Here is a 24,698-nt window from a genome sequence, read left to right as displayed (position 1 = left end):
CCCAGAAAAAAGGCGATTCATGGTTCACGAAAATTTTACTTCATTTCCAGTACCCTTATCGTTTTCACAGGCCTTTGTATTTTCGGCCTTAGAATATTTGAAATTATGCCAAGGGGCAATTTACTTTTTGATTGAGATGTGGGGTTGTTTCCAAAGATGGAAATCAAGAGGCTAGTGCAGCCAATTTTTCACGATGGCTGGCATCATCGCATGTGCCAGAAACTGATCCTCTGCTCCACTGAAATGTAAATTCGTGAGAGCGATAACATTTTTTTGTCTTTATTGTGCTACGCAAAATCACTGTATATAAATCTTGAAAACTTCAACTTACAATATTTAAGGCGCATACTATATGCAGTAGACCATGGTGGTCCTACAGTAGGGACGTGTCGAGGACGACCGATTCAGATTCCAGAGCAAAGCGGTAGAAGAGAGAAGGCGAATGGATTTTGTAAAGTTGAAGTTAACTGTTTATTTTGGTAAGGATGGACCACGGTAGCGCGTGGGCGGTCATTCATCTTACGGGGGGAGGTGTTGGGGTTCCACCCCTGCTTCTTTTCCTTTCAGATAAATGACCTATTTTCGTTTCTTTAATTACATTTGCTTATAGTATAATTTCAAAAGACAGGTTAAAATCCCGTTACTAAGCGATAGTGGTTTTGCAATAGGTAAGCTGTGAGACAAGTTTATTTTTTACTTCTTGGTTTGGGAGTCATTGAAAGATAAAGCTAAGAGGTACAATTGGGTTTGAATGGGGATGTAGCTGATTGGCTGGGCCAAGGGAAAGTCCACCCATATGAACAGTGGTGTGTAAATTATTATTATGTTTTAGTCTGTATTTTGACCCCGCTTGGGGAGAGAGTCTGCGTTCGGACCCCAGTCGGGGAAATATGTATTAGTGAGGTATTTGTGACCCTTTTGGAAGAATACAAGTAAGGTATTTTCTACAAACTGTGTACTATTTTCCGTAGCCCAGGCAGGGTAGAAATAGAGCTACACGGTACCGTCATTATTATATTGACAGGGAGGGTTGTTACCTCCAAGGAGAGAGTAGAGATTTTTTAGCCGTAACCCAAGGCGGGTACAGTTGGCTTTAGAAAGTTGCCATTTGACCACTCGATCGCGTTATCATACCCTGGGACAGGGTATACTGTAAATAGGGTAGTACCAAACCCGATATTTGCAGAACCTTTGGGGCAAGAGCGGGAATCTCAATAACATTTGGGCCGACAAGGGGTTCTCCCCTTCGAGTAAGTGGCATAGCAACCTTTTTTGCGCCATTTTTGCCTTTAAAAGTGGTGACCCCGCACATACACCCCAATACCCCTGTACCTCCGCTCTCTAATCACAAAATCCGATGTCCCCTGCCTCATCCCCTTCAACACTCCGAAAACTTGAGCTCGAACCCCACCTGTCGTTCCCAAGATATTGAATACATAACGTTTTAGAAGCCTAGACATAGGTATTCTGTATATTTCGGTTTATCTGTATCTTTCATGGTCCATTCGGCCCCTTCGCCCTTAAAAAAGCTCAAGCTATTCCTAATATAATGCAGAAACACTATTTTGATAATCCCGTACCCAATATTGTCTTTTGGTTTACCTCACTACTTAGACGTGAATGAATTATAATCCCCACAGGGACTTGTCGCGCGAAGAAGTTTAAGGGAAGTAGAGACATAGCATTTTAAGCGGCTCTCCTCAACACAACATTAAAAGTCCTCTCCTTCCATCTAAAAGGCTATCCCCCCCTCCTATTCCTATACCCCCAACTCCTAGCATATCAGACAATCAAGACCAAACATAGCCGTCTTTTCTGCTAGAATCTATCAGCGGACAATGAGTAAGTTATAAAATTTAAGGACAGTGCCCCCGGGGCTGTGGGGACGATATTCGCCTTTCAATTATTACACACCACACTCTTTGAATTTACTTTTACAATTACTAGAATTCACAGTTATTAGAAATTTCCATTCTTTTGAAAATGATCACCATCTTAAAATGTTGATTCAATATCAGAGGACTATAGGAGGAGGGGCTAGCTCAAAAGGGCAGAGGGCGGAAGTTGGTTTCCTTTCAATCACTTTCGGCTTTAAAGCTTGAGCCAGAAATTGTAATTTCCAAGCTACCTTCCAAGTTTTCTATTACCATCCCTTCCATGCCAGATGGCTGGGGTTTGCTGGTTTTTTCCCTTTTCTGGCTCTATTGGAAGTAACCAATATAGTTTCCTATTTTTCCTTCTGCCTTAGGGTCTCCCGAGCCTGAGGACTTTTGGGTACAAATTTCAAAAAACGAAAGAAAAGTTTGTTGCCCCTTTGTTCCCCTTGGCCAAAAGATTTCTGTAGCTTTCAGATCAGAGATTATCTGATCAAGACAAAAAGTTTTCTGACCCATTTATGGACACCCTAATGCCATTCGTTACAAAACAAGATGTTCGATCCTTTCGACTCTGATAGTGGTCCCTGAAAGTTTCGAGCTAATCGCACACCCAAAATCCAATAAGCCCTCATTGTTCCACTATAAATACCAACGTTCAAACAACTGGCAGCTTGTATTATTTCCCCTGGGAGCTGCGTAGGTCAAGCTATGTCTAGAGTCCTAATTATTGGAGGTTTCGACTATTTTGAACTAAATGGTTGTCTAAAAAAATATGATCGGATGTCTTGGGGGTTAGGGAATGAGTGGATGGGGAAGGGATATATAAAAATACCTAAGAGGGCGGTCAACCTGCAATACCTTTTCACTTTTAGAATTGCACTCTTAACTTCCAATTTACAAACAAATGATCCATCTCTGATAGTGATCTAGGATAGTTAGAACAATGTTTCTGAGAGGTTGGAAATGTATCCTTATGTTTAGATAGATTATTAATATGTGTCTATAGTTCTACGGTTCTGGATTAGATATGAAAGTAAGAGACAAGTAGATTTTTAAATGTACAAGTAGTTCGTTTGTTTATTTCATTAATAATCTTAAACAACCCAAAACAGAATATGCATTTTTTTTTCTTTTTATGAATGAATATGTTTAATACCCATCAATGGAAAAACAGATGGAGCACAAAAAAGAAAAAGAAAAAACCAAAAAAAGCACAAGACACTAATTCATCTGACACAAGCAAAACCAAAAACAAAACAATCAGAAAGGTTAGATGACCTTATGAAAAGTTAGAAATGTACCATGTACATTCAATAGATTTTCAGTCGGTTTGTACTTCTACAATTCAGGATAAGACACAAAATCAATATATAACACGTATAAACTTAAAATTAACAAATAATGTGTTTAGTCACTTCATTAATAGCCTTAAAACTGCTTCTAAGTCTTGATTAGGTTGTAAAGGTATCAATAAAAAAAATCAAGCTGCTCACTTCACGACCAAAAAGCGCAAGGTATCAGTCATGGTTGTATATGCCCCTGTTCAACCGACTGACAGCGATAATAGTGACTCAGAAGAATGTTTACATACAGTAACAGGTACGGAAAATTTCAATGCTTGATGTGAATCTCTGAACGATCCTAACCAGGGTTGCAAACTGTCACACTTTTGTGCTTCTGTCGCACTTTTTGTTAGTGTCGTGCTGTAATACGTACGACAGAATACCACACTTTTCATGAAAAGCCAGAAAGTGTCACACAAAAGTGATAAAAAAAAGGTAAAAAACACAGTTTTTCGGATATCTTTGTCGTACGTTGTCTACCCTCGGCCTAACACTACACGGTAAAAAAAACGTACTTTGACGTTGACGGCATTATTTCACGTTTGATCAGCGTACTTTCTAGTTGTTGGATTAGCGTGAAAATACACTTTTTTAGTGTATAGGTACTTCTGCCGTATTTTTAAATTCATCGAATGTATGTTTAAACCCGATCAGTGTACTGGGAGGATCTAATGACAATCAACTCTTGCGAAAATGGGTCATACCGCGGGGCACGACCGATGCAAAAATATTGTGAAAGGGGGTCAGTCGTCCGGGTTTTTGATCTATTGGGATTAAAAGCTACACAAACGAAGACCTTTCACTTGTTGTTGCGGACTTATTTCTGAAAGGAAAGTTCTTTTGATTTTTTTTTTTTAATTTTATACAAGTCTTATGAGCTTTGCAGATGGAATGGTAAATTTCTACTTTTGGCTATCTTGGAAAGAGATTAGGTTAAGAAAATGAAAGATTCAGGGATACGTCTACAGGCTAAAGAATGTACCGAGAAGGTGTTTTGAAATATTTACCTCCACTCCTCCCTTTAGAGGGTCCTAACTTTTGATGACCTTCAAAAATCTGTGTATTATAAAAGTGAAACCTTGTTAAATAGATCTTCTGCTTAAATAAAGTACAACAAAATTCTTTTCAGCTTCACAACTTTGCTCAATCCCAATTTATAAGGTTTTAAAGATATGCAAATATAATTCCAAATTAAAAAAAACATAGATACGGCTTAAAATTCTTCTCAAATAACAGGAATTGCTAGCTGTCATGTAGGCAAATTTCAGGAGTCTCTAGAGGCAAAAAGAGTGGAGGTAGGTACTTCAAAATACTTTCCCGGGACATACTTTAGCCTGTAGACCTATCCATGAAAGTTTCTTTTTTCTAGCTTAAGCCCTTTCCAAAATAGCCAAAAGTTGCTAAAGTAGCATTTTACCAATAGAATTAAACAATGCCCTCAGTGATTCTAGGCGTTTACCCCTCCCTGGAAAATACCCCTGCGGAAAATACCCAGCGGGGTATAATATTCAACGGGGGGTATTTTCCGGGGGGGGGGTTAACGCCAGTGACCACTCTCTGTACAGTGGCGTCCATTTGTGAAATCAAAAGAGAAAGGAGATTCTTATCAGAAAACACTTTTATAATACACTATTAATCTACATAAGAATTCTATTAATAAGATTTTCATGTTTCTTTCCATTTTTATACATGTTGTCAAATAGTAATTAGATAATATATTTATCCGACTTCAAATAGATTGTAGGATTGTACTAATATAAATTAAGCAGATTAAGTAACATTTGAGTTTTGTGTTAGCTTCAAGAGGAGGTACGGGATAAAATTCATATACAAAGGAGCGTTGGCCTCTGGGTCCCGGCTCCTTCCAATGTAAAATTTTCTTATAATCGAATCCGATATTTTACGGGTGGCGCCTCATCTTCGCAGAGAAGTGTAACATAATGGAATTGTCTTATTTTTCATTCTTTAAAAAAATCACGTGATTCGGAACTCAATCCTCCATTTGAATGTAACGGCCGCTTCCTCTGGAAGCTCCAGTCAGAAAATTAGAAAATTCTGGAATTTCCACATTGCATCCTACACTAAACCACGAAGTTGCAAAAGTTTTCACATACTTTAGTATATTAGAAGTATTCTAGTAGTTGAGTCAAAATTCAGAAATTCTTGTTCACTAAAAGTTTTTTCTGCACCTTCATCTGTATGTCAAATTTGAAACATGTGAAAGGTGTTTTGGCTTCCACAGTACCAATAGGAGCTGTTCTGTCTTTCACTTTTAGCCTACCTGCCAAGAAAATGGCTGAAATACATTGTTGACTTTTTTTTTAGAATGAGCTTTAGCTTATTTTAACAGGTTGGGTCACAAGTCACCATACAGAAATAAACTAACTATGTTTCTTTCAGAAACACATTATTCATAGAACCTGCTCTGTAGGGTTATCAATATTTTGGATGTGCATTGCAATATTTTTTCATACTCTTAATGAACATAAATTATCAAACCATGATCTGCTGCAAAAATATAAGCATTTATTCTATTTACTTTATTACTCGTTCATTCATACTTAAGGTTCTACTCGAAAGAACGTTAGAGGAAATTTAAGCTACAAATTGAGGACGTTATTCGCTATGGAAAAGGGGGGGGCGCATCGAGAATTTTCTAAAGCCATCTTTTCCAGTTTTGTATATTGTCAAACTTCATTGTAGATCCGATCTTGACGGCATCAAATTGCAGAACTTCATGGCAAATCCTAGTTTGTTCATTTTGTTCATTGGAACTTCACAGCCTGCGAGAAACAATCTGAACACTCCCCATGACCATGATAAAGATTATGTTGAAGAAAATGAATCTTTTGAGCCTCTAGACTCAGAAATGCTAGATTTGAACCAAGATGAAATAATGGGAGCTGGTTTTGCAGCTACAAATGAAACATCAAGATAGAGACAAACATCCTCAGGGGACTCGTGTATCTGTGATATGGAGCCTAGAAGGCAAACACTTGCGGATGGGTTTGCTTTGCTTCCCCTTCGATTAGAATCAGAGAAACATGTAGCTGCCTCAACTGTCAGTTTTATTATTGAGAACTTTAGACTTCTCTTCACCGAGTCTCATGAAATTGTAGTAGAAGAGCTTAAAGAAAGTGTTGCTAAATGCATGTATTCTGTTTTTCAGCCAGATTTGTTTCAGAAAATATGTGATGAAATTGAAAGTCATTATATGCAGGATCCTTTGCTGCTTGTTACAGACCCTGCCACTGGATCACTGAGATGTCAGTACATGAGAGACCAGAATTTTGCATGTTGCGGTACTGTGGTACCGAGGCAAGTCTTTATCAGACTTTATAAGTATAGCAACGGAAGATTCGTTCAAGTAGTTTCAGTTGAAGCCACCTAGGAGAATCTTTTCAAACATAGAGGACTTCTTGGATTTCTGGATTGGTATCATCCTTCAGCAGAAGGTGTATATAGAGACGTCTATGATGGTAACCGTTTTGCTTCTTTATATGCTTCTGATCCAGACATGAAGAAAAATGTGATATTTCTTCAGCTCTACCAAGATGAGGTACAAATAAAAAAAAACACTTAAAAAGTATAAATCAGGAAAGTACAGCACTATAGCTTTTTATATATAAGGTCTCAACATCCCACCTTGGCTTCGAGCAAGGCTAGATCTAGTGCAGTTAGTTATGCTAGTGCTGGCATCGAACTTCAAGATCATTAGTACTGAAAAAGTCTTCAAGAAGGTTGTGAATGAATTAGAGTTTCTTTGTACTTAAGGCATTGTGATTGATGGGACAAGGTTCAAAATTATAGTTTTCTGTATATGTAGAGACAGCTTGGGTTCAAATTTTATTGGGGGGGTTCGTAAAAGGCTTTAACCGAAATGTGTAGAAACCCTGCGGAGTCTACATCTTCTCAGGAAAAATGCAGCTAAAGACTATTGTAAAGGTTTGTTTTCTCTTAAATCTAAAGTATCCTATAAGGAAACTCTAAACAAGCTGCAAGACCCAAATTTTAGGAAGTAGTCTGTAAATGGCGTGAAGTTCAATTCTAATTTCAATGCCTTGCCCAACTTTCATGTCACAGATTACCACCATGCATAGCCCATGACTTGTATGAAGCTGTTATGAAGTGGGATGCTGGAAAATGTTTACGGCACTTGATTATTGATGGTGTTTTCAAAGTATCAGAGCTTAGTGCTAGTGTTGCCAACTTTGATTACAAGGATATAGATGCTAAGGACAAACCTCCCCCTTTCTCAAATGATTTCAAATGCCTTGAAGGTGATGCAATCCAAAATCCGGTATTTCTTCATCAGTTTCCTCTAATACTTGGCCATTTAGTTCCAAGAAAGGCTGAAAATGAATGTTGGTCTCTAATGTTGCTGATGAGGAAAATTGTATTGCTTGTCTCAAGTTGGAGGTTTACAGACATGCTTATTGCAAAGTTAGGTTTTACAATAAGAATGTACCTTGAATTGAAAGCAAAAATATTATAGGATGATGAAAATAGGTTCAAGGACCATACAATGCGTCACTTTCCTTTGTATGTGCGAACACTGGGCCCCCTAATTCACTATTCGTTTTTCAGTTTGAATCAAGACATAGATATTTTAAAGATGCTGCTAAAAGTGCATCCTCAACTAAAAATCTGACCAAGACAATGGCCAAGAGTTACCAGAAGTACCAGAATTACCTATCTCTTTCAAATTGAATGTGTCAGGAAATCAGGTGTACAGTTTAAAAAAATGGAAAGCTGACAAACACTTCGTACTTGACACTCTCTCCACATAAGCTGGGAAAAGACGCATGCTCAGTCCAGGAGCTCATTTTCAAGCGTGTTGTCTATAAGAAAAGACTTTATGTGATTAGTGATGTGACAGACTAAGCTATAGAAGCTGCTGAAATAGTGGATATGGTTAGGTCGCTGGGACAGTTCTTTTTTATTATGTCAATGAAATCACTAAGCTATGATCAAGAGCTGGTGTATCTTTACTGTGTTGCTGAAGAGAGCTCCACTCTTGTTTGCTGGAACATTAGAGAAGTACCTGATTTTGATCTTAATCCTGCATCAACATATCATTCGTGGAAGGTGTTATCTGTCCTTTAGAAGCGTTGTTTTGATGGTGTGTATGATTGTTAAAATTAGAGGCTAACTGTCCTGTCTCAAGACAATGTATCTGTACTTTTCCCTGATGCTTAGTTACAGAGCTTAGTCTTTAATAGTCTTTCATTACGAATCATGCAGTTTTTCTTCAGAGAGTTTGAGACAGATGGTCATTGGATGATGTATCAGCACATCATAGCCATAATTTCAAGTTCAAGATAAGGTGTTTCGAATTTAGAAATCCGAAATATCCTTTCTCTTTTTTGCCTGTTAAACTCATCTTTGAATTTTTATGGGAGGAGATGGTTACATTTCCCAATCGAATACTTCTATAATAGGAATTTTTTTCCTTTTTCTGGTTATATGTATAAATTACTATGAATTTCAGCACACGTTAATGTTTTGGATATTTCGGTTGAAGCAATGCCTTCTTGTTCAATTTTAAAGGCTACTGTGCCATCTACGTTTTGCTCTAACTGATGTCTACTTCTAGGTGTAAATGATGTGCATTTTGCTAAACTGAGCGTCTATCACAAAGACATCATAACTCTATTTTACAAATATCTCATCTTCGTTTGATATTTGCATAGTTCAAGATCGTGGTCTTATCTGGGAGTGTTTATTCAAAATGGATTCTTTGTCATTAAAGTCCATAAAATTGGAATATCAGCAACAGAAGAGGGTTATTTCAGCCATGTGTTAGGAGGAGCTCTTATCAAAAGGGTAAATAAATTCTTAAGTGAAATAGCCTTAACTTGTAAATAGCCTTGATACATTTTTTTTGTTTTATTTTATTTAGAATATTACTTGACTGGAAATCATTAGTAAGAATGCTGTATATTTTATTTGTTGTCAATGCTTCTGTTGCATAGCTACTAAGGGCAAGTTCGACGTGGCTGATCTTAGGGTAAATTTTGGCAAAATAGTAAATTCTTTGTATTTCCAAAATATGTAGGAAAATGGAACGTTTTGGGGTATCATTGACTTGTTTTATGAGGGGTTAACTAAAGAAAACGAGTTTTATTTTTACTGAAAGTAAGGAGCGACATTAAAACTTAAAACGACATTAAAACTTAAATTCTGAATCTACCAATGCCCACAAGATGGGCTTCCACTTCGAAGTTTGACCGTTTTCGCAAAGAAGCAAGCTTATTTGACATATTATTGATCAGTTTTAGATTCCTTCAAATTTTGCAAGTTGTAACTTGTTTCGAGCATGCAATCCTTTGCTTGTAAGCAAGACGTTAACTCCCCAAAATTTGGATAAATCATTCGTAGGTCCCAGCTTAAAATAAAAACCCTCACCCCACTCCTTCTTGACTCCTGCATAAAACTTCAGGGAAACTGAGCTATCTTTTCGGGTCTATTATGTCTGTATTTCCTGGCCTCCTTAAACTCTACTGAACTAATTTTGCAACCTGTTCTACCTCTATCTTGCTAAAAATAACCTAGCCTTCAATAATTTTAAATCACTTTTACTTGATATAACCAAGGAGTCATTCGTCTTTTATATTCTAGGTCTTCCTCCGAAAACAACATCCTGTCTTCGCTACTGCCGTTGCTGAAGATATTGTTAATCACAGCTTGACCTAACATGAATACTTTGTTACGAAGAACCCTTCCTGATTGTAGCAACCTTATGAACTATCTTTGCAGGTAGGTTGCCAAGATAGAACCAGTGAAGAAAAATCTACTACCAGAAAGAGTCAGCGAATTTTGAAGCAAGCTTAAAAATATTTTTTCTTGTTTTTATTGTAATTTCTTAGTCAAATATTTGTAATATTGATTATATTGAGTTATATAATTATATTGAATAATAAAGAAATAATTGGATTCGTTTGTCTTTTTCCCTAGTGTTTGGTCTGATGGTCGTGTTTTCTAGTTGATAACAATTAGTCAAGAGTGATAGGCCAAGGCTGTTTGTGCTTTTTTTTTCGTCATGTAGTTGGTTTCCGTTTATAGTTTTTAGTATACTGGGCAGGAGCAACTGCGCTGGACATAGTAGAGGTTTCGCTTGGCAAGTTTCCCTTTGAATTTAAGCTTTGTATGGTACGATGGATCAAGGTCTTTTCGCACTTTTTTCTACTGCCATTTGCCTTGATATTTTCCCCAGCAATCTGGATCTGTGTTTAAATCCAGCCTTTCAAACAGTTCGTGGTGACGAACTGTAAGTAAGGAGCGACCCAGGAGAATAGTCACTGAAACTCTAAAAAATGAAATTTTTATACCATTAGATACATTAAAATAATTGTATTTTTTTTGCTGATTTCAAATATATAAGTTACGAGCCTGAAAAAGTTTGCCTTATTTTCGAAAAAAGGTGGAAACACCCCCTAAAAGTGATAAAATCTTAATAAAAATTACACCATCAGATCAAGCGTATCAGAAAACTCTTCTGTAGAGGTTTTAAGCTTCTATCGGCAAAAATGTGGAATTTTGTATGTTTCGCCAAAAGAAAGATCACGGATGCATGTTTATTTTTTTTTTTTTTCCAGGGGTGATCGTATCGATCCAGCGGTCCTAGAGTATCGCGAGAGGGTTCATTCGAACGGAAATCAAAAATTCTAGTGTCTTTTTAAATTACTAAGAAACTGGAGGGCAACTAGACCCCCCCATGCTTTTTTTCTCAAAGTCACCCGATCAAGATTTTGAAATAACCCCGTGGTTCAGCATAGTCGAAAATTTAATAACTATGTCTTTAAAAATGACCTAATCCCCCAAAGTCCCTGGGGGAAGTGCTGCAAGCTATGAACTTTGCCCATTGTTTACATACAGTATTGGTTATTGGGAAGTATACAGACGTTTTCAGGAGGGATTTTTTTTAGCAGGGGGGGGGAGGAGATTACGTGGAACGATATTTTTGTGGGGGACGGGATATTTATATGAAGGGAGCGCCGTATTTCCACGCATTACTTAAAAAAACAACCAGAAATTAAGCTAAAAAAACAAGTTTTTTGAGCTTAAAGTAAGGAGCAACATTAAAACTTAACACGAACATAAATTATTACGTATATGACGAGGTGCACCCCCTAGTCAGTACCTCGCTCTTTACGCTAAACGTTTTTTAGTACTTTCAAAAGAGCTATGTATTCTAATTAAACGGCCTGTGTGATTCAGGGGTCATTCTTCAATAATTGGTACACAATTTGAACTTTAGCGTAAAGAGCGAGGTATTGACTAGGGGGCGAACCCCATCATATAGATAATAATTTTGGTTCGTTTTAAGTTTTAATGTTGCTCCTTACTTTCAGTTGAAAAAGCTGTTTTTTTGTTCAATACATTAGGATTCGATTGCGGTACACCTTTCGAACTACTGTTTTCCAGTCGTTTGACAACCTGTTTGCTATTGGAAACAATTTAATTGTAATACAGCTGTTAGATTATAGACTATTTTTACCAATTGTTGAATAATAATGTTAGTTTGAATAATAGTTGTACATAATATAGTTGGACTATATTAATTTTAAAATTAATCAAATTGTAAAAGCTGCAATTCAAAATTTCCACTCGGGACCCTCCCCGTTACAAAAATTTTTTTATTTTGTCTTGACCCCAACAAATCACGGGCACCCCCCCCCCCCCCATATAAACTTGTATGGGTTGCCCCACCCCTAACGGCTAATTATTATCCATTTACGCTAAAGGACTGTAATTGTACGCCAAAAAATCAAGACGCGGAGGCTTCTTTGATACGTAGAAATGAAACTGGAAGGCCACGCCTCTCACGTCAAACCAACGAAAAAAATACGCTAAATGACTGTAGTTTCTCAACAGAAAAGGGTCATTTTATGTTGAAAAATTGTAATTTCAGGATCACAGGGATTGGCTGTGACGAATACAGTGGGTCCGCCCATAACGTTAAATCAATCACAATGTACGCTAGAAGATCTTATTTTTGACCCTCTGACTGAAACACGCTGAATTAGCGTCCGTTAGTAAAAGTACGCTATTTTAGCATAAGGCCCACTTGTTGCACCATAATTTAGCGTAAAAGTACGAACGGATTTTTTACCGTGTACGAGACAACTTAACTTGGCATTTATCAACAAATGACATTGAATTCGGTACACAAAAAAAGAGGCTCTCGTGGGATAGAGCTGATTTTGTAGACTTATAACAAACTCAAAGCATCGGAAACAACAGGCGTCGTTTGCGGGAGGGGGGGGCAGTTGCCTCCTCCCCCCAATAATGTGGAGAAAAAATTATTATATATCCCATGCCCCTTGACAACCCGGATATAGACCCCTCTTGTCCCCCGAATAAAATACTGGAGATTCGCCCCTGTGCGAAACTTAGCCCTTTGTTTTTCTGCTGTAAATAACGTCCCATAGCACTTAAATGTTTCAATTATACAGAAACTCTATTTTGTTTGATTTTATAGTGTAATTAACAAAATAAATATATTGAAATACTAGCAGTCAGTATATTGTGCACACATAATTCGTAGCACCAGCCTCTAATCCTAAGGTGAAAACCTAGTTCTTGCTATTCTTCTTTAAAGTTGCAAACAGGCATATACACAACAAGTTTACCGAAATCTTGAGATCGTTACGATTGCTATCCACGCAATTCGATACTTCTTGGTACTTTTTCGTCTTTATTGCACCGGTGCCACCAAAATAAAACCAGTGCCACTAACAAAATAAAAGTGAATATGTTCACTAAAGTAATTACAAGTCTCCGCCTTTATACACAAAACTCGTAGCATCAATTTCCTTCCAGCCTTAACGTAAAAACTTTAGACTATGTTTCTTTAGACACGTACAAAATCGGTTACTTTCCCTTAGAGGTCCCGCACTCATTCTCGTGGGAATATACAACTTGGTGACCTTGACATGACCCCAATTTACCATCCTGTCTTATCCCTATTTCAATGATCAGCCAATATTTGGGCTTATTTTGATCTTTTAAAGGCTTAGCGGAGTCGGTTCTCAAGATATCTTGGTCGAGCAGTGAGCGATGTATTTCAAATTACGATAGCAAAATACACTTTTACGCGGGAGTGGATATTTCTGGAACCGAGTTTTTTCAAGAAGAACACCATAAAATTTTCAAATTTTAAGTGTATTTTCCTTTCTAACACATTTTGGTAAACAAGACCCAACCGTTCCTGTGGGCACAGTGGGATCAGGGTTGCCAACTGCCGACGTCTAAAGAGTGCAAATCTAGGCCAAAACAGAGTGAATTTTCCTCAAAAAGAGTGCAAGTCAAAAAATTTGCGCATCCCCTCTTCTGCACCCCCTCTGAGGTAAAAAAAAAAGGTGCATTTCACACGAAAAAAGTGCAAGTTGGCAACCCTGTTCCTTGGGTTAAATGCACTTTTGAAAATATGTCAACTACTGACGTTTAAAGGGAATGAAAACTGACACCCAAAAAGAGTGATTTTCACTCTTCCGCATCCCTTATGAGGTAAAAAAGAGTGCAATTTCACACGAAAAGTATGCAAGTTGGCAACCCTGAGTGGGATTGGTTTATAAAGACGAGTAATCTTTTTAAGTAAGACAAACCCTTACCTGAAATAACCTCAAGCAGCAGCATGAGTTTGAGTCCATTTCGAAAGTCTTCTTCGATATTGTCTATTCCGGTGCCGGCTTTCCTGAGGTGTGAATTGCACCAAGCAGTAAACGTCTGAAAATTAATATGTAAAGTAGACATTTACTAATGAAAATAATACAGAAAAAATTAAACGTTAAAAAGACCGATACTTTTGTCTTATAACCACCACACTCAAGATCTTGTATTGTGAACATGAGGGAATAACCGGTTTTCGTGGTCTTTATACCAGACAATATTAGCTTCAGCTCGGTGGGAAACTACATTGTAGCTATATTTTAATTAAATATTTAGTTGGTATTTGGTTTAGGTTAGGTTATTTTATTTATTATAATGTTGATTTAATACGTTTATTTAACGTATTTAATATAATGCAGTCAGGGCGGCCCCCCTTACATAATTCTTTGTTGTAGTTTTCATAATTTTGTTGATAAGGAATTATATTTTAATTATATTTTGTTTTATTTCATTAGCATTAACCAAACTTCACTTCACGACAGAACTTGAGTGTGGTGGCTATAAGACAGAAGTACCAAAATACCTTCTTGGTTCACACATAAACAATAATTGCTTCTCGTGGTACTTAGCAACCAACAAAAGTCGCATAAATTATTAATCAGATTTTAATAAACAACAGGAATAGTAAAAAAAAATTCAATACTACGCAAAGATTATGACAATTTAGATTGTTCACTGTTACAAATCACGAATATTGCCAATCGACACAATTATTTCTGGGTCAGTATAGAGTGATTACATAAAATTCAGCAATGAAGGCATGCATTCTATATCTATCAAGAAAAAGGGAACCCTTCATAGCGAAAATTTACTTCCACAATAACATTGTTCATCTCTTTTTCGTTCCATTTTCTATTTTGCTTTCTTGCGACAGGCCGGAATTCGGTCTAGGCCTAAAAACTGAATTTACTTTTTTGTTAACTCTATTAATAGTCTTGTCTTCCCACGCTTCATGGTAAACAATTAAAAAAAAAACTTTTTCCAGGAAATATATTTTTCAAAGAAAAGTAAAGAGCTACATTTAACCAAGAATGAACAAAAATAAAGTCAAATAGTATTAACCACCAATAAATAAATGAAATCGCCCCACCAAAAAAAAAAAAAAAAAAATAAAAGGCAGCAGTGCGCTGCCTAAGTAAAGAACGATGTTGGGCAAAATGTATATATTTTATTTTATTTTTTTTTTTTGTTTTGGCCAGGGCACTTCGTATCGATGGAGTTGTCTTAGAAACTTCGAAAAGGGCTCATTCGAATGGACATTGGAATGGCTATTGCCCTTTTTAATAGTCGAAGGTGATTGAAGAACAACAAACCCCCCTCTCACGTCCACCTTTTCCCCAAACACGTCCAATCAAAATTTTGAGATAACCATTTTGTTCAACGTAGTTGATTTCCAGATATAAATTATGTTTTTGAGAAGGACACTCCCCCACAGCTTTCAGGACTAGGGTTGTAAGTTTTGCCCTGAGGGCATATAAGGCTTTCATAGAAAGTTTTGTCGTAAAAATTTCAAAAAGGGCTCATTCGATTGGAAATTGAAAGGGCTATTGCCCTTTCAATTTTTTATGGAAGGGATGGTTGTTTAAATTCAGAAGAGGCTCAGCTTTTTTCCCTGAAAAAGACTATGTCAATATAAAAAGAGCAGAAATTAATCAAAAAAAATTTAGCACAAAATAAGCATACAATTACCCCCAATCAGTATCAATAAATAAATGAAACCCAAAACAAACAGAAATTAAAATCAGTCAAACTCAAAACGAGCAGAAATTAATCAGAGTGGTGTTCTAAACCCAATGCTTTCTAAAATCCAGAATATAATTCTTTTAAATGTTTTCACTTTTATAACTTTAAAAAATCAAAAATTAATTAAGATTTTAAGGAATAAATATCAGCATATGTATATTAAACTGACAATGCACATTTTTTCAGTAAATTCATTTGAATTTAATCTTTAATCAATTTTTGAAAAAGGGGAAAACATCCCCAAAACATCAAGTGATCTTAATGAAAATCGTTCAATCAGATTCAGCATACTAAAGAACCCTGATGTAGAAGTTTCAAGCTCCAATGTATAAAAATGTGGAATTTTGCAATTTTTACAAGAAGAAAAATCACGAATGCGGGTTTTTTTGTTGTTTTTCTTTTACGGGTGATCATATCGAACCAGTGACAGTATAAGATCGGATGAGGGCTTATTTTATCGGAAATCAAAAGTTCTAGCGCCCTTTTTAAGTAACCAAAAATATGGGAGCCCCCCCGCCCACAGTTATTTTTCCCCCCACAGAAAATTTGAATATTCTTTCAAATTTTCACCTTCATATGCTTATCCTTAATAGTTCTAGGCAGGTATGGAAAAATTTACAAAGCTGCAAGTGGCAGAATTTGAGAGAATTCCAAAAGCTGCCGACACTCTAGCAGCACAACTTGTGTTTTGACAGCTTTTCTTTGAGCAAAAAGTATTTTTATATGTAAAAATGGTATTTTGAGACAAAATCTGCCTGCACATTCGAAACTGCCAAGTAGCGTTGCTACTTTACTACCCCACTTTTTGCACGCTCTCCTTTGGTGGCGTAGCTAGTGGTGTTAACTGAACAAACATTTCAATTAAGGGATTTTCTAAGGAAAATCCCTGACGACAAATGGTAGGCTAAATTTGCCACAGTAGAAACGGGCTAGTTGGTCTGTTCACTTTGTGTTCTCTTTGGCTGTTCACTTTGCTCACTACTGTTTTAACTAATTCTATAATTACCTTCATGTCTAAAGGCTAGCCCACCTTTTCCGTGGTTTATTGAAATGAAGTTACAGATGTTCCACAGTTTTCAGGTGTGTTCTCTGGAAATTTTATGTTATGCATAAGGATCCTTTGGAAAATATTTCGATAAATAGAATATAAACCATTTAGCACTAAAACATGCATAGCTATAACCCAACTTTAAGCTTATGCAAGCGATCGCCGAAAACTGTTTGTCAAAGAAGGATTTTATGTTCACTGCCCTGACATAAATTACACATAATTTTCATTTTTCAGTTCAAATATGCAGAAATAAGTATGGTACTTGTTAAGAATCCAGTAGTCACGCGAGAATTGTACTGAAGATCAAATAGGCATTACCCGGAAATTCATATGAGACGCTGTATAAACAAAGGGTTTCTCCCTCCGGGAACTATATTTAAACTTTAGTTTTTTGGGGTTTAGGGGGACTAAAAGGTACCTAGGTTGAATTAGGTTAGGTTATGTAATTAATATATGGTATGCTTTACCCCCCCCCTAATGTGCAAATATATAGCCCAAATTTGTTTTTGAATTATCATATTTTCATCCTATTTTGTATTATTTCATTAGCATTAACGAAACTTCACTTATCGCGTGACTACTGGATTCTTAACAAGTACCATAAGTATTTGCATTATACCTTTACCTTTTAATTACGTGTTTACACATATAATTTTTGGATAACTGAATCTTATCAGAAAATAATTTCTCTTTCTTACTTCTACGTTTTAAGGCAAATTAGTTGAAATTAGTTGACGAATTAGCTGAAAGGCCAATCCACGGATATTGGAACATGAATCAAGTTCAATGTTTCAATCATCTACTAATTCTATTTTTCGAACGACCCATTCGACAGGCTGGTTTCTTGTTTTACTGAAACCACTGAAACAGATGACGTTCTTGGTTTACTGAAACGGTTTCTGACGGTTTAAGGCTGGACGATATGAAAACCGAAAATTAGCTATGCAGAAGAGATTTTACTGTGCAAAAAGGGGGCGGTTATCTTTTGGTGAATACAAACGGGTTTAGAAGGCGGCCTTTAACTTGACTCTGTAAAACTTAAGTAACAGGGTTTCGAGCTTTCATCTGATTTTAAAGACAAAATCGCAAAAAAAGGTAGAAAGCGGACAGATATGTATAATTTTGTTTCCCTCTCAGCATTAGCCTTTAGTCAAATTGAGAAAAAAAAAATACAAATTTAGAAAAGAAGAGGGACCAATAAAAGAACAACGTAAGGACGTTTGATAAAACGTTGACTGGAAAGAATACTCGTATTTAGCGAGGGAACCGGCAGAAAATCTCCCAGGGAGGCAGACAGCAAAAAACCAATGGTGGTTGGGGGACAGAGAATATATTTCAGGATATTTATTTTTGTGGGAATAAGTTTACTTCTAAATGATATTTGTGAAAAACTCTCAAACAAAAAGAGCAGTTAAATTCTATGCAAAATGAAACAAAATACAGTAAATTTTAAACAATAGTTCCTGGCAAAGGGGTCGCTTTATTTAATCAATAATATATTTAATTATTATGCATATAATATTAAAAGAAAATCTAACTCAAAACAGAGTTACATAAAGATTTATTGCTTCTATATATTATAACAGATGTAGCCTATACTTGGCTTTATATAATTTTCTGCTCCTTAGAATAGTTTACAGAAAGACTAGAGATACTCAAAAATCATCCTGCCTGCATAGATACCACGTCTTGATTTTATACCGGCCATGTAAAATGTATTTAGAAAGCCCAGAAAACTAAAAATAAAAAAATAGCAGACTCAGATTATGTTCCTAGATCAGGGGAACAGATAGAAACCAAAATTGATGCATTTATGCGTCTTCTGTCGCCAGACAAGCTAAAAATATTTAACATGGAAGAAATAGCCGGGAGTTTTCCTCTACCGTTCCCCCTTAAACGGTTTACTGAAATGTTTTCTTGTTTTACAGAAACAGATGACGAAACCCTGACCCAACAAATAATAATATGGTAAGAAAGTATTGAAACTCTAAGAAAAAAAAAAACACTATCTATAATCTAGCATGACTTTTCAGCACTAAATCGTGTACAACACACGAGTAGAATAGTAGATCAATCCTCAGTTGTCAAGATCCGAATAATGACAGGCCAACACCTTATCACAAAAATCAGCTACCCATACCGCTGGCAACCTTCAAGCGGTAATCTGTAGGATCGAGGAAGAGATATCGTTCTTAAAACACCCTAAACCGCACACACAAGTCAGACCTCTGAATTCTACCACGTTCCTGCAGCCTGAATCGGAAGATTTACTGGCAGCAGCAGCGTACCAAGAAGAATGGATATTCGTTGTCGATGAAGCAAAAAAAAGCCAAATCAAAGTGACAGTTTTGATGAAAGTGGGCAATCCCCCAGCCACGAAACCCTGGGCAGCTGACCCGGATACCCCGGCCCTACGAAAAATGTGGTTCAATACTGCTCTCTAGGGCTATAATGAAAGAAAGGTTGAGGTGGGCACGTTGTGCGGATGAAGGATAACAGATTCCCGAAGATTGTTCTTTTCGGCCAACCGTCTAGGGCAAAACGGAAAGCAGGTTTTCCTCGTGTGGGGTGGGAGGACGTCATCAAGAAAGATTTAAAGGAAATGGGAACTTCGTGGGCGGGTGTAAAAAGGGAGGCTTTGAATAGATTGGGATGGAGGAAGAGCGTGCGTAGCTTTGTTGGCCTCAGGCGGCTTGGCGCTGCGGTCAGTTGTTAGCAGTTGTTTGGATTTTACTTATTCAAAAAAATGAATCCCCTATTTCTTATCCTGACAATAGTTTTATAGACAATTCTTTGCATTGCCATGCCAATTTTATATTTTTCATAGCCAAAGTAGACGTAATTAGCGAAAAAGATTTATATGACAACACTGGTGTAATAGTTCTGTAAGCCACCACTACATCGCTAGTATTTTTTAATTCTTTTAACAGGGAGATAAAGGTATATGCACCTATTATTACACATAATAACTATGTGGTTCTGATTTTTATGCTTTTTAACAAGAATACTAAGCTTACCTTAATTTTTAGATCATAATATCTTCTATTCTTTAAATAAGTTATTAGAGTTTTCCATGACTGACAAACACACTGAGGATCATTACACATATCAAGTGCCAGCGAAAGAACAAGATAGAAGACGAATAAAAATTTTTAGATATAAAGAAACCAAAAACTGATGCGTGCCATAAAGCCGTGGGATTTTCAGTATTTTCTTGTGAAAATTTATTTCTAACCAACGGAATGATACTATCCAGAGATGGCGTGTCAATAGATCAAATTTCCAATCACGGAAGATACTTGTCAAGCTAACACCAGGAAGATCTGTAAAACCACGAAGAGACAAGGTAAAAGTCTTAGACAAAAATGTTATTATTTGTTTAGGAAAAAGAAACAGTACCCACCGACTTGTTTTAAGGGGGGAGAGGGTGGGAGACTGAAAAAACAAAACAAATGAGTTATTTGAAAATAGGGGAAATTTTAAATTTCTCAGATAAAGGCCTGAAACTTCCTCCCCTGATTATGTGCCTAATTTAAACAAGCACATAAACGGGAGAGGAGGACATTAAACAATGAGCCTCCCCCCCCCGCAAAAAAAAATCTCGATATTTTTGCGATTATCCATGCAATTACTCATGTTTTTTATACAATCATGTTTTTCCCCGACTTGCTTTACTCTTCCGTTTTTAGGCTATGCCTCCTCCCCCTCCCCAAGAAAAATAAATACAGTATACCTGCCTGGCTACAAAAAATAAGTTTAAGCCAGGTAGAATTACCTATATCCTATAATTACCATGTTTTTATATACCACCTTTTTTCTCCCCTCCCCCATAAAAAAAAAAATACACACACGTAGGTAGCTAGGTTGAATTGTATCTTTATGCCTATAAAACAAGCGTATCCAGTCTAAAATACTACAGTCGTCATCACATTCAAAAATGATATTTTTATAAGATGGCATAAAACAACGTAATTTAATGAGTGGCATAGATAGATATGTTTATATATCTATCTTATATATATAGATATGTGAATATGTTATAGATATGTGTATATATAGATATGTTTATAGATATGTGCATTATAGATATGTGTAGGCTATATGTTTACAGATATAACATATCTATGTTTATATATAGATATGTTATATATCTATAGATGTGTTATATCTATAGATTATATCTATATCTATAGATGTGTTATATATCTATATATATATATATATATATATATATATATATATATATATATATATATATATATATATATATATGTTTATATTTCTAGATAGATATGTTATATATCTATATGTTTATATATGTTTATATATTTATAGATAGATATGTTTACTCAAGCCAAAAGGCAATAAATAATAAATAAAATTGACCAGCAAGCACAATAAGTTCTAAGTAAGGAATACAAATTTAAAAAAAAACTTGAGAAACGCTTTCCTTATTATACTTGTCTGAATGCGGCCCTTAAGGAGCGACTAAGGTCACAAGAAGGCACAATGTCCTCTGACCCGCTAAGGCCATTGGTGTCGAGACACGCTCGTTTTCCAAAAAAAAAAATTATTCTGATTTCCCAAGTAGCTACAGAGCTTTCAGTGACAGCAAAATGTAAAGAAAGAAATTTTATTACTATATTAATATTTAACGTAGCTCAACTAGGTCTTTATTGAAGTCCCTAGGATATAAAAAGATTTACCCCCCTTCCCTGGATCCATCCTAGGTTTATCCATACCTGAAAACTGGGATTTTCTAGGATTTTTATTTTGGCTGTTTCAAAATTAAGAAGTTTGTTAGGCTTAATCACGGTTTTGTCAGTTCAGCCATGTTGAACCGTAAAAATGAACAAGTAAAGCTAAATAGTTGAATTTGAAAAAAACGGTTTTCCCTAGTCCCTAGTACTATAAATTTCCCTAGGATATAAAAAAAACTTACCCCCCTTCCCCTGGATTCATCCTAGATCAATTCATACCTGAAAACTGGGAATTTCTAAGATTTTTATTTTGGTTGTTTCAAAATTAAGAAGTTTGTTAGGCTTTTGTCAGTGCAGCCATGTTGAACCGTAAAAGTGAATAAGCAAAACTAATTAGTTAAATTTGGCAACGCTTTTCGTCCACAAAAATTATAACATAAACAATCCGTTGCGCCCCAAAGATACTTACACCTTTAAAGGAAAACTGCACTTTCTTAAGCTGTTTGGTACCATGTGTTTTTAGCTTACCTTTTTTTCTGATTTTTAACTCACATTTCTTTCTTTTAAATGTGGTGCCCGCTATCATAGGCAGCGCGATAGCGCTGCCTAAGTATAGAACGATGTGGGCAAAATGTATTATTTATTTTTTTTCTTTTTCTCCATACCCGGGCACTTCGTATCGAAGGAGTTGTCGTAGAAACTTCGAAAAGGACCCATTCGATTGGAAATTGGAGTGGCTAGTGCCACACCCATCATTCCCCCAACCACATCCAATCAAAATTTTGAGATAGCCATTTTGTTCAGCGTAGTTGGTTTCCAGATAGAAAATATGTTTTTGAGGAGGGCACTCACCAAATGTCATCAGAATAAGTGTTTTAATGTCTGTCCTGGGGGCATATCAAACCAATGCAGGCAAAAAGTGTTATTTATTATTTTTTTCGTTGTAACCTAGTGATGACGTTAAGAAGAAATCTTTGTAGAAATCACGATAGAGGCCTATTCAATTTGGAATTGGAGTTGAGTTTGCCGGTTTTAGTAGCCGAAAGTGATTAGAAGACGACTATAATCCTATACATACCCACCATTTCCCTAAACAAATCCAATCAAAATTTTGCGATAGCCATTTTGTTCAGCGTAGATGATTTCCAAATAGAAATTATGTTCTTGAGAAGGACACTCCCCCACAGCCTTCAGGGCAAGAGTTGTAAGTTATGCCCTGGGGACATATAAGGTTTTTAAAGAAGGCATTGTCGTAGAACTTTAAAAAAGACTCATTCGATTGGAAATTCAAAGGACTAGTGTCCTTTTGACGAGTTAAGAATTATAAAAGGGCAACTAACCCCCCTTTCATATACATGATTCCCCGTAGCACATCCAATAAAAATTTTTAAATGGCCATTTTAGTCAACGTAGTTGCATGCTATGTAAATTAGGTCTTCCAGGTTGACAACCCTCTCACAATCTCTAAGACAAGGGTTGTAAGTTACGCTCTGGGGGCATATAAGGTTCTTAAGAACACGTTGTCGTAGAAATTTCAAAAAGGATTCATTCGATTAGAAATTGAAATGGCTAGTGCCCTTTTTAATAGTCGAAAGCAATTGGAAGGCGACTAACACCCCTTCCAAGCCCTCCATTTCCCCAAACACATCCAATCAAAATTTTTAGACAGTCAATTTGTTTCACGCAGTTTAAAGTCAGGAAATTATACCTTTGAGCACAATACTCTCCCCACAGTCTTCAGGCCAAAGATTTTAAGTTATGCCCTGGGGGCATATAAGTTTTTATTGAAATCTTTGTCGTAGAAACTTGAAAAAGGGCTCATTCGATTGGGAATTCAAAGGTCTAGAGCCCTGTTTAATAGTCGAAAGTGATTTGAGGGCAACTAACCCCCCTCTCTCGCCCACCTTTTCCCCAAACACACATCCAATCAAAAGTTTTGGATAGCCATTTTGTTCAGCGTTGTTGATTTCCAGATAGAAATTATGTTTTTGAGGAGGATACTTCCTCACAGCCCTCAGGGCAAAGGTTGTAAGTTATGCCCTGGGGTCATAGAAGGTTTGTATAGAACGCGTTGTCGTAGAAACTTCAAAAAGGGCTCACTCGATTGGAGATTGAAATGGCTAGTGCCCTTTTTAAAAGTCGAAAGTGATTGGAAGGCAACTAACACCCTTTCCACGCCCACCATTTCCCCAAACATATCTAATCAAAATTTTGAGATAGCCATTTTGTTCCACGCAGTTTAAAGTTCCGGAAATTATACCTTTGAGCAGGACACTCCCCCCTCAGTTTTCCGGGCAAAGGTTATAAACTATGCCCTGGCGGCATATAAGTTTTTATTGAAATCTTTGTCGTAGAAACTTGAAAAAGGGCTCATTCGATTAGAAATCCAAAGGTATAGAGCCCTTTTAATAGTCGAAAGTTATTTGCGGGCAACTAACCCCACTCTGACGCCCACCTTTTCCCCAAACACATCCAATCAAAATTTTTAGATAACCACTTTATTCAACGTAGTTGAAAGTTTTGTAAATTAGGTCTTTAAGGATGACAACCCATCCCCCCCCCACCAGCCTCAGGACAAGGATTTTTATTTCTACCCTAGGAGCATGTAAGGTTTTTATAGAAAACAATGTTGTAGAAACTTCAAAAAGGGTTCATTCAATTAAATATTGAAAAGACTGGTGCCGTTTTAATAGTCGAAAATGATTGAAGGGCAACTAACCCCCCTCTCACGCCCACGATTTCCCCAAAAACATCCAATCAAAATTTTCAGATATCCATTTAGTCCAACGTAGTCGAAAGTTCTGGAAATTAGGTCTTTTAGGATGATAACCCCCTCAGAGCCCTCAGTGCAAGGGTTGTAAGTTATGCCCTGGGGGCATATAAGGTTTATATAGAAAGTTGTGGTAAAAGTTTCAAAAAGGGCTCATTTGTTTGGAAATTAAAATGGCCCTTTTTAATAGTCGAAAGTGAGTGGAGAGTAATTGACCCCCCTATCACTCCCACCATTTCCCCAAACACATTCAATCAAAAGGTCTGTTTTTTCACTCATCAATGTGCTAAGAGCTTACATCTTCTGTCAGAAACCGCTTAAAAGTGAAATCTTTGAACAAAGATCTTACATCTTTAGTCGTTTTTGTGCAAACGTCTTTCATCATTCTGCTCTGATCAGCGGTCTGAGAACAATGATGAGTAGATCATCAAAGTTCTCTCATCATTGTTCCATATGGCAAAACAGTGGCGGTCTTCACACTTTTTGCTAACATCAGTGAGCTGTAAGATCTTAGAACAAAGATGAGTTAAAAAACGATAA

General features: G+C 36.6%; 1 protein-coding gene across 3 annotated transcripts in view; it reads right to left on the bottom strand.

The window, feature by feature from the left end:
* Actn (alpha actinin) overlaps window positions 1–24,698 on the bottom strand; it is a 163,174-nt gene that overhangs the window by 99,028 nt on the left and 39,448 nt on the right. For all 3 annotated transcript variants that reach the window (XM_089092000.1, XM_089091999.1, XM_089091998.1), the window contains exon 2: window positions 13,837–13,951. In XM_089092000.1, coding sequence (XP_088948126.1) covers window positions 13,837–13,951 — 115 coding nt within the window. The remainder of the gene's footprint in view (window positions 1–13,836; window positions 13,952–24,698) is intronic.

This window comes from Artemia sp. Qi Xiang Cuo, chromosome 7 (assembly GCF_049724085.1).
Source record: "Artemia sp. Qi Xiang Cuo chromosome 7, ASM4972408v1, whole genome shotgun sequence".
Lineage (NCBI taxonomy): Eukaryota > Metazoa > Arthropoda > Branchiopoda > Anostraca > Artemiidae > Artemia > Artemia sp. Qi Xiang Cuo.
The sequence above is the reverse complement of the archived record's forward strand: the minus strand, read 5'-3'. Positions and strand labels throughout refer to the sequence as shown.